The 11,692-nt window shown below is 50.0% G+C and overlaps 1 protein-coding gene across 1 annotated transcript; it reads right to left on the bottom strand.

Moving 5' to 3' along the window:
• Window positions 1–294: 294 nt before the first annotated feature.
• On the bottom strand, window positions 295–10,774 carry LOC144955524 (ephrin type-B receptor 3-like; the record flags this gene model as incomplete). The annotated part of the gene is made up of 4 exons (XM_078885713.1): window positions 295–6,819; window positions 7,218–7,373; window positions 8,579–8,781; window positions 10,625–10,774. Coding segments are annotated over 4 exons (612 nt in total), but the record flags the coding sequence as incomplete, so codon positions are not given.
• Between the last annotated feature and the right edge of the window lie 918 nt (window positions 10,775–11,692).

Consider the following 11,692-nt stretch of genomic DNA (forward strand, 5'->3'; position numbering starts at 1 on the left):
GGGTCTCTGTGTGGTGTCTTGGGGCCGTTGACGAGCAGCGTCTTACCGGCCTCCTTTGTCTCCCCCAAATGCTGATGACGGTTTCATCATATACATAAATACACACACACACACGTACACGATATATAACAACATATTGTGCGCCCCCCCACCCCCCCCCCCCCCGTTTAGCCAAAAGGCTGCTGGGGCAAGCGCTGCCTACGAAGGCTACGACCACTTTGAAGTGACCAGCACCACGCCCGGCCGCCTTTGTCTTCCCCCCCAGCAGGGCCCCCGGCCCCCATCCCCCCCCCCCCCCCACCCAGGGTAACCGGTTCAGATGAATCTCAATCACCGGTCGTGGTGACCTTGAGCAGGGAATCGAACTCAGGGCCCCGTGGCGCTAACCACTGCACCACCGCTCCTCCCCACAATACACACACACACAGTGCGCTAGCCACTGCACCACCGCTCCACACAATACACACACACAGTGCGCTAACCACTTTACCACTGCTCCCCACACACACACACACAGTGCGCTAGCCACTGCACCACCGCTCCACACAATACACACACAGTGCGCTAACCACTGCACCACCGCTCCCCACACACACACAGTGCGCTAACCACTGTACCACCGCTCCACACAATACACACACAGTGCGCTAGCCACTGCACCACCGCTCCCCACACACACAGTGCGCTAACCACTGCACCACCGCCCCCACAATACACACAGTGCGCTAGCCACTGCACCACCGCTCCACACAATACACACACACAGTGCGCTAACCACTGCACCATCGCTCCTCCCCACAATACACACACACACAGTGCGCTAACCACTGTACCACCGCTCCCCACACACACACACTGCGCTAACCGTGACCTCCTCCTGCACCTAGCCTGGTACAGCAGTCAACCCATGGCACCTGCTGGGTCTGTCCCGTGATCTCCTCATGCACCTAGCCTGGCACAGCAGTCAACCCATGGCACCTGCTGGGTCTGCCCCGTGACCTCCTCCTGCACCTAGCCTGGCACAGCAGTCAACCCATGGCACCTGCTGGGTCTGTCCCGTGACCTCCTCCTGCACCTAGCCTGGCACAGCAGTCAACCCACGGCACCTGCTGGGTCTCTCCCGTGACCTCCTTCTGCACCTAGCCTGGCATAGCAGTCAACCCATGCACCTGCTGGGTCTGTCCCGTGACCTCCTCCTGCACCTAGCCTGGCACAGCAGTCAATCCATGGCACCTGCTGGGTCTGTCCCGTGACCTCCTCCTGCACCTAGCCTGGCATAGCAGTCAACCCATGGCACCTGCAGGGTCTGTCCCGTGACCTCCTCTTCCTGCACCTAGCCTGGCACAGCAGTCAACCCATGGCACCTGCAGGGTCTGTCCCGTGACCTCCTCCTGCACCTAGCCTGGCACAGCAGTCAACCCATGGCACCTGCTGGGTCTGTCCCATGACCTCCTCCTCAAGCAACTAGCCTGGCACAGCAGTCAACCCATGGCACCTGTTGGGTCTGCCCTGTGACCTCCTCCTCCTCCTACACCTAGCCTGGCACAGCAGTCAACCCATGGCACCTGCTGGGTCTGTCCCGTGACCTCCTCCTCCTGCACCTAGCCTGGCACAGCAGTCAACCCATGGCACCTGCTGGGTCTGTCCCGTGACCTCCTCCTCCTGCACCTAGCCTGGTACAGCAGTCAACCCATGGCACCTGCTGGGTCTGTCCTGTGACCTCTTCCTGCACCTAGCCTGGCACAGCAGTCAACCCATGGGACCTGCGGGGTCTGTCCCATGACCTCCTCCTGCACCTAACCTGGTACAGCAGTCAAATCATGGCACCTGCTGGGTCTGTCCTGTGACCTCCTGCACCTAGCCTGGTACAGCAGTCAACCTATGGCACCTGCTGGGTCCGTCCCGTGACCTCCTCCTGCACCTAGCCTGGTACAGCAGTCAACCCATGGCACCTGCAGGGTCTGTCCCGTGATCTCCTGCACCTAGCCTGGCACAGCAGTCAACCCATGGCACCTGCTGGGTCTGTCCCGTGATCTCCTTCTCCACCTAGCCTGGCACAGCAGTCAACCCATGGCACCTGCTGGGTCTGTCCCGTGACCTCCTCCTGCACCTAGCCTGGCACAGTAGGAGGGTACAGCTGGTGGTGCATCTACCGGTCATCTCAGTCAGCCAACCCATGGCATCTGCTGGGTCTGTCCTGTGACCTTCTGCACCTAGCCTGGCACAGCAGTCAACCCACGGCACCTGCTGGGTCTGTCCCGTGACCTCTTTGTAAGCGAGCAAGAGCCTTTGACGCATCACGTAGTAGCCTCAAAGTGCACCTAGCCTGGCACAGGCGCCGTGGGTGGCGAATGGCGGATATTGTATCAATTGTAGCACCAAAATAGTCGTAGGTAGTGGCAGTGGTGGTGACGACCGTGGACTCGTCCTTAACAAAACTACGGAGAAGATCGCTGTACGGTCAACGCGTAGTAGTGATTCTAGATTTGAAGCTTTCGTGACTGCAAGGATTCATACTCGTAGTTTTTTCGGTAAAGTCACCGTGTAGGTAAAAAAATTAAGTTAAAAATAATAAAAATTAATAATTATTTTTGATTTTCTTTTTTATTAATGTCATAAATGTTTAATTATTTTAATTAAATTTGTATTAATTTTAATTGCATTTTTTTACCTACGTAACTTTACCGAAAAAACTAAGAGTATACGTAGTAGTGATGCCCTTCGACCCGTTATCGGCACCCTACCTCATCAAGGACCAATTCAAACCTTATTGGTCGACCTCCGTGCCTCCTTGTGAATTCCAACGTTCACCCTACAAGGGGTCCCATTGCAAGGGAGAGAAACACAAACAAATAGACAACTTTTTGCTGCCTGCCGTAACGCCTCGCGGAGCCGAAAAACTCAAATTTTCCCCCTCTACAAGAACACGGGGTGAACCGTGTGGGTTCACAGGTAAGACTAGTACTCGTAGTAGTTCCAGGAGTAGTAGTAGGAGGAGGTCCCTTTCGCGGCCAATATTACCCACGGCAGAGGTTAGTTTGGGTCACACGTGGGCAAACTTAATTAGGAGCTTTCGTGACTGCTGGAATGACTCTCTGGTTCTTTCTGTAAAGTTACGTATCAAGAGAAAGTAATACATTAAATACTAGCATACGACGTTTCGATTGCAACACAAGCAATCATCATCAGGTATAAATGAAATAGAAACACAAATCTAGTATACTTAGAAATGGAATGTAATACAACACAGAGAGTCGGATAACATAACAGTCAACACCCTACCTGGTTGATTACGTTCTTCCTGATAGTGATATCTGTCTCTGCTTAAATGTCTGTCTATATGTCTCTGGTTCTGTGATTGATCTCTCTCTCAAATTTAGCATTCTCAGGAAGAACGTAATCAACCAGGTAGGGTGTTTACTGTTATGTTACCCGACTCTGTTGTATTACATTACATTTAAAAGTATACTAGATTTGTGTTTATATTTCATTTATACCTGATGATGATTGCTTGTGTTGCAATCGAAACGTCGTATGCTAGTATTTAATTCATTACTTTCTCTTAATACGTCACTTTACCGAAAGAACCACCGAGTTACACATGGGCCTTTAGACGACCAAATTTATAAACATCGCGTGGTTAAACCAGCCGCCACCCAACGCAGAGAATTAGTAAGGTCATGTTATTTAGCAGAGGTCGCAACCGGGTACCCGATACCCGTACCCTACCTGATACCCAGCTACCCGTACCTGGCCGGGTATGGGTACCCGTTTGCGACCCTGGTGCGGCCGGGTACGGGTAGACCGTGAGTCACCGGTGAGTCACCGTTTGTCACTCATTTCCCAACGTCTTGTCTCTTCTCACAATTCAAGTTCCTAGAATCAACCCACCCGTGCCTGCAACATGGCTTCATCCCAGAGGTCGCAATCGGGTACTCGTACCCTACCCGTACCCGGCCGGGTATAGGGTACGGGTACGGGTACCCGTTTGCGACCCTGGTGCGGCTGGGTACGGGTAAGGAATCAAAACCCGTTTGCGACCTCTGTGACGTAGTAAACGGAACGTGCCAATCCGTTGCTAGTAGAGCACTAGGTTTACAATCCGTTGCTAGTCGAGCACGCTGGTGTGTTGCGAGGGCAAATCCACGACATTAATTGCCGGGCTGTCATCCTGATGATGCTGGTGGTGATCACTGGCGAAACGGTCACGGTACTCAGATTGTAAATGTTGTGGATTTGCTCTCCAATGCACCGGTGGGTTGTACTAGTACACTACATTATACACTACTATACACTACACTACTATACACAATACACTACTATACACTACACTACCATACACTATACTATACACTACACTATACACTACATTATACACTACTATACACTAGTGTACTAGTACACTACATTATACACTACACTATACACTACACTATACACTACACTACATTATACACTACACTATACACTACACTATACACTAGTATACTACATTATACACTACACTATACACTACACTACTATACACTACACTACTATACACTATACTATACACGACACTATACACTACACTATACACTACACTATACACTACACTACACACTAGTGTACTAGTATACTATACACTACACTATTATACACTACACTACTATACACTACACTACTATACACTACACTATACACTACACTATACACTACACTATACACTACACTACATTATACACTACACTATACACTACACTATACACTAGTATACTACATTATACACTACACTATACACTACACTACTATACACTACACTACTATACACTATACTATACACGACACTATACACTACACTATACACTACACTATACTATACACTACACTACACACTAGTGTACTAGTATACTATGCACTACACTATTATACACTACACTACTATACACTACACTATACACTACACTATACACTAGTGTACTACACTATACACTACACTACTATACACTAGTGTACTAGCACACTACATTATACACTACACTATACACTACACTATACACTAGTATACTACATTATACACTACACTATACACTACACTATACACTACACACTAGTGTACGAGTACACTACATTATACACTACACTATACACTACACTATACACTAGTATACTACATTATACACTACACTATACTATACACTACACTATACACTACACGATACACTTCACTATACACTAGTGTACGAGTATACTACACTATACACTACACTATGCATACAGTATGCACTAGTGCTGTACTAGTAACGAAATTGTCACGTTCCGTTTCCGCGACAAACCTTACTAATTGGCTGTGTCGGGTGGTGGCGGGTTTAAACGACACATTTACATTTATATATTTACGCGATCGAACCCCAACAAAAAAACCTCCATTATAGTTTGGGTTAAGGTCGCGTCGATACAGAACGTGGCGTCGTCAAAACCGCCGCCGCTGCCACCACCCTGACAACGCGGCCCAATTAGTGATGAGGTTTGTGTGTCAAGTTAACAAAAAAGTTTTTTAAAAAGTAAAAAAAAGTATTAAAAAAAAGTTTTAAAAAACGTTTTAAAAAAAGTTTTAAAAAAGTAAAAAAAAAACCCCACTGCCGATTCGTTACGGGTGTAGAGCTATCGCTGGTTGTGTGTTGGCGGTTCTTGACACGGTCCTGGAGGATTTTCGAAGGTCCTGGAGATTGTTGAGAAAGTTCCTACAGAATCTGACAGTTGTTGAGGAGGTTCCAAGAGGTTATTGAGAAGGTCCCACAGGATCTGGAGGTTGTTGCAAATGTCCCGGAGATTCTTGAAAGGGTTCCTTACAGGATCTGGAGATTCTTGGAAATGTCCTGGAGATTCTTCAAAGGGTTCCTACAGAGACTGACAGTTTTTGAGAAGGTTGTAGTAGATTGTTGAGAGGGTCCTACAGGATCTGGAGGTTGTTGATAAGTTCCCAGAGATTGTTCAAAGTTCTATAGAATCTGACAGTTCTTGAAAAGGTCCTGGGAATTGTTGATAATATTCCTACAGAATCTGGAGGGTCTTGCAAATGTCCCGGAGATTCTTGAAAGGGTTATTTACAGGATCCAGAGTTTCTTGAGAAGGTGCTTGAGATGTATGAGAACGTCCTGGATAATACTGAGAAGATCTTATAGATCTGTCGATTTCTGAGGTCTCATGGGTTTCAGAGGTTATTGCAAGCTGGAGGTTGTGGGGAAGGTCCTACAGGTCATTGAGAATGTCCTGCAGGTTAATGAGAAAGTCCAACAGATCCTACAGAACCTTGAGAGGTCATGCATGTCATTGAGAAGGTCTTACAGGTCATTGAGAATGTCCTACCGGTCATTGAGCAGGTCATACAGGTTAATGAGAAAGTCCAACAGAGCCTACAGAACCTTGAGAAAGTCCTACAGGTTATTGAGAAGGGTACCACAGATCCTTCAGAAAGTCCTGCAAAACCTCTAGCAAGTCTTACAGGTCACTGAGAAAGTCCTACAAATCCTCTAGAACGTCCGACAGATCATTCGAAAGTCCTATGGATCATTGAGAAGGTCCTGCGGATTATTGAGAAGGTCCTGCAGATGATTCAAGTTGTGGAGGAGGCCACTGTGGGAGCTGGAGGCTGGAGGAGGGATCCTTCCTGTGTGTTGGTGGTTGTGTTGGTGGTTGTGGTGGTGGTTGTGGTGGTTGTGGCGGTGGTGGTGGAGTTAGGAGGCTGTGGGCTGAGAGGCTTGTGCCTGCATGGCCTCGATGGAGTAGAGGATCTTCTTCTGGTGTCCTGGCAGGTGGACTCCTATCCTCAGCAGGTCCCTAGGGGAATAGCAAGGAGAGAGCACGGGTGAGTTGGTGGGTGGGTGGGTAGGTGAGTCAGTGGGTGGGTGAGTGGGTGGGTATGTGGGTGGGTGAGTGAGTGGTTGGTTGAGTGGTTGCGTGAGTGGTTGCGTGAGTGGTTGGGTGGGTGGGTGAGAGAGTGTGTGGGTGGGTGGGTGGGTGAGAGAGTGGGTGTGTGGGTGTGTGGGAGAGTGGATGGGTGGGTGAGTGGGAGAGTGAGTGATTGAGTGGGTGTGTGAGTGGATGTGTGAGTGGATGGGTGAGTGGATGGGTGGTTGGGTGGATGGGTGGGTGGGTTTAGTGGGTAAGTCACTGGGCGACTGACTGGGCGACTGACTGAGCGACTGACTGGGCGACTGACTGAGTGGGCGACTCACTCCTGGGTGATCTGGTGGACGAGCGGGAACGTCGTGAAGCCGGCCTCCTGGAAGCTGGCCTGGTGCATGGCCATGCCGATGGCGTTGAGCCACTCGGCAACACTTGGGAAGCTCAGCAACTCGGGAACGTTGTGGTAGAGGGTCGATCGGACGCCGCTACGGACGCGGGATGGGGTGGGGGGGGGAAGGCATCATCAGGAGATCGACCGCGGGAGGAATCCGAAGAGCTATGAAGCTCTTCTTGGCAGTCACCAACAGAGGTGAAGATGAGTTGTTTTTAGTAGTTTTTAACCTTTGCTGGGCGGCGATGATGAAAGAGGAAGTGATGTGTTTAAGGTGAATCGAAGCGCCGAATAGCTTCTAACCAGCCCACCATCAGAGTATTGAGAGCTCGGGGTAAGCATTTACACTATGAGACATCTCCTTTACCAGTGGCAAAATATAGTAGGAGGTTTTTACCCTTTCAACTGGTACAAAAACTGACACCTTTATACAAGGGATCATGTTTGCAATAACCACAACACAAGCAGTCAAAATGCAAACAAAAAGAAACAACTCTGATGATGATAATGTATGCACTGTCCTTGAAGTTGATTGGTCCACACCCGAGACAGCTTTTCTTAGAGCCTAGTCTCCATTGGTGTTGGACCAGATGACGCCAAAAGGCGTACAACTCAAAGACAGCGCACTATCAGAGTATTGAGAGCTTGGGGTTAAGCATTTACACTATGAGACATCTCCTTTACCAGTGGCAAAATATAGTAGTAGGTTTTTACCCTTTCAACTGGTACAAAAACTGACACCTTTATACAAGGAGTCATGTTTGCAATAACTCCTCCACCACCTCCTCCACCACCTCCTCCACCTCCTCCTCCACAACCTCCTCTTTGACCTCCTCCACCTCCTCCACCTCTTCCTCCTCCACCCCCACCACCCCCACCACCTCCACCACCTCCTCCTCCACTGCCTCCTCCTCCACCTCCCTCTCCTCCTCCTCCTCATCTACCTCCTACACCACCACCCCCTCCACCTCCTCCACCACCACCCCCACCACCTCCACCCCCTCCACCTCCTCGCCCTCCTCCACCTCCACCACCCCCACCACCCCCACCACCTCCACCACCTCCTCACCCCCACCACCCCCACCACCTCCTCCACCACCTCCTCCTCCACCTCCTCCTCCTCCACTGCCTCCTCCACCTCCCTCTCCTCCTCCTCATCTACCTCCTACACCACCACCTCCTCCCCCTCCTCCTCCACCTCCTCCACCACCGCCACCCCCACCACCTCCACCCCCTCCACCTCCTCGCCCTCCTCCACCACCACCTCCACCACCCCCACCACCCCCACCACCTCCTCACCCCGAGGCTCTCCGTCCACCCGCGGCGCTCCCCCCCAGGGCCCTGGGGTTTTCCTGCAGCCCCTCCAGGCGAGACAGGATCTGCCCGAAGCTAGGCCTCAGTGCCCTCTCGGCCTCCCAGCAGTCGAGCATCAGGGTGTGCAGGGCGGGGGGGCAGTCGAGGGGCGGTGGCAGTCGGTAGCCCCTCTCCACCGACTCGATCACCTGGGCACACCCCCGCAGGAGACAACGGGAGGGGATAGGGGTGGCGGATGAGAGGATTAGTGGCGGCCGACGCCGCAGGATGGCCGCAGGTTGGGGAGCTCACGTGGGACGGAACGCTGCGGGACCCCCCAGAGCGACCGCTAGGGTACCCGCAGAGACATCTCTGTGATTCTGTCTCTATGTATATGTCTGTCTATATGTCTCTGGTTCTGTGTTTTATTTCTCTCAAATGTAGCATTCTCAGGAAGAACGTAATCAACCAGGTAGGGTGTTATGTTATCCGACTCTGTTGTATTACATTACATGTCTAAGTATACTAGATTTGTGTTTCTATTTCATTTATACCTGATGACGATTGCTTGTGTTGCAATCGAAACGTCGTATGCTAGTATTTAATTTGTTATTTTCTCTTTATACGTCACTTTACCGAAAGAACCACAGAGCAAGGCTGGTTTTGACTGCAGGAAGTCCAGTTGGACACACTGATGATACATTCATGACTTTGCCCTCTGTCCAAACGCTCCCTCATCGCCCATCGAGACTCAGCTCAGACCACCGATGGCTGCGATGCCCACGGTGGACGCGGCAGCGCTGTGAGTAGCCCCCGGAGGATGCGTTGTGAACACATTGAGGACCCTACCCTCTGTCTAAAAGCTCCCTCTTCGTCCATCGAGAATTGGCCCAAACCACCAACAGCACAACCACTGACACCTGCGATGATCACGGTGGACGTGGCAAGGCTGGTTATGGCTTCAGTAGCTCCAGGAGGACACATTGATGGTACATTGAGGACCCTACCCTCCGTCGAAACGCTCTCTCATCGTCCATCGAGACTTGGCCCAAACCACCAACAGCACGGCCACTAACAGCTGCCATGGCAGCGATGGACGTGGCAAGGCTGGTTATAAACTTAATTTGGAGCTTTCGTGACTGCAGGAATGACTGGTTCTTTCGGTAAAGTGACGTATCAAGAGAAAGTAATGAATTAAATACTAGCATACGACGTTTCGATTTCAACACAAGCAATCATCATCCGGTATGAATGAAATAGAAACACAAATCTAGTATACTTTGACATAGAGGCGTGGTTTCTCTGTGTGCCTATGTTTTGTCTCTCTCTATGTATCTCTGTGGTATCTGTCTCTACTTATATGTCTGTGGTTGACTGTCATGTTATCCGACTCTCTGTGTTGTATTACATTACAAGTATACTAGATTTAATAAAGTAATTAAAATAAAACATAATAAAATAATTCTCACGACGTTTCGGCCACAACGCAAGCAGCCGTCCTCAGAGACAGATATCACAGAGATACATAGAGAGAGACAAAACATAGGCCCCTATAGACCCATAGAGACCCACAGAAACACCTATAGACACCCAGAGAGATACACAGAACCCCACAAACATCCAGACCCATAGAAGCCCCCTATAGACCCATATAGAACCACAGAAACACCTATAGACACCCACAGAGATAGAGACATACAGACAGACATATAAGCAGACAGACATCACAGAGATACATAGAGGCCTTGACATAGAGGCGTGGATTCTCTGTGTGCCTATGTTTGTCTCTCTCTATGTGTATCTCTGTGATATCTGTCTCCGCTTATATGTCTGTCTATATGTCTCTGGTTCTGTGTTTAATTCTCTCTCAAATTTAGCATTCTCAGGAAGAACGTAATCAACCAGGTACGGTGTTGACTGTTATTCTCTGTGTGCCTATGTACGTCTCTCTATGTATCTCTGTGATATCTGTCTCCGCTTATACGTCTGTCTATATGTCCCTATATGGTTCTGTGTTTGCGTGTAGGTCAGGGTAGGCTCCGTTCTTCCCACCTGGTGGTTGCTCATGCTCCAGTAGGGCCTGTCCCCGTAGGAGAGCACCTCCCAGGTGAGGACACCGAAGCTCCACACATCACTGGCCGTCGTGAAGGCCCGGCACCGGATTGCTTCGGGCGCCGTCCAGCGGATTGGGATCTTGCCGCCCTGGGCCGATGGGTTGGCACAGAGGTGGTGTGGCCATTGGCCATCATGAGCAGCAGTGGCAGCAGTAGTAGCAGTGTCATCATCAGCAGCAGTAGCAGTGTCATCGTCATCATCAGCAGCAGTAACAGTAGCAGTGTCATCGTCATCATCAGCAGCAGTAGCAGTGTCATCGTCATCAGCAGCAGCAGTAACAGTAGCAGTGTCATCATCATCAGCAGTAACAGTAGCAGTGTCATTGTCATCATCAGTAGCAGTAGCAGTGTCATCGTCATCAGCAGCAGCAGTAACAGTAGCAGTGTCATCGTCATCAGCAGCAGCAGTAGCAGTGTCATCGTCATCAGCAGCAGCAGTAGCAGTGTCATCATCAGCAGCAGTAACAGTAGCAGTGTCATCGTCATCAGCAGCAGTAGTAGCAGTGTCATCGTCATCAGCAGCAGTAGCAGTGTCATCATCATCATCAGCAGCAGTAACAGTAGCAGTGTCATCGTCATCAGCAGCAGTAGTAGCAGTGTCATCGTCATCAGCAGCAGTAGCAGTGTCATCATCATCATCAGCAGCAGTAACAGTGTCATCGTCATCATCAGCAGCAGTAACAGTAGCAGTGTCATCGTCATCAGCAGCAGTAGTAGCAGTGTCATCGTCATCATCAGCAGTAGCAGTGTCATCATCATCATCAGCAGCAGTAACAGTAACAGTGTCATCGTCATCAGCAGCAGTAGTAGCAGTGTCATCATCATCATCAGCAGCAGTAACAGTAACAGTGTCATCGTCATCAGCAGCAGTAACAGTAGCAGTGTCATCGTCATCAGCAGCAGCAGTAACAGTGTCATCATCATCATCAGCAGCAGTAACAGTGTCATCATCATCATCAGCAGCAGTAACAGTAGCAGTGTCATCGTCATCAGCAGCAGCAGTAGC

This window comes from Lampetra fluviatilis, unplaced genomic scaffold, assembly GCF_964198595.1.
Source record: "Lampetra fluviatilis unplaced genomic scaffold, kcLamFluv1.1 SCAFFOLD_1031, whole genome shotgun sequence".
In the NCBI taxonomy this organism is placed as follows: Eukaryota; Metazoa; Chordata; class Hyperoartia; order Petromyzontiformes; family Petromyzontidae; genus Lampetra; species Lampetra fluviatilis.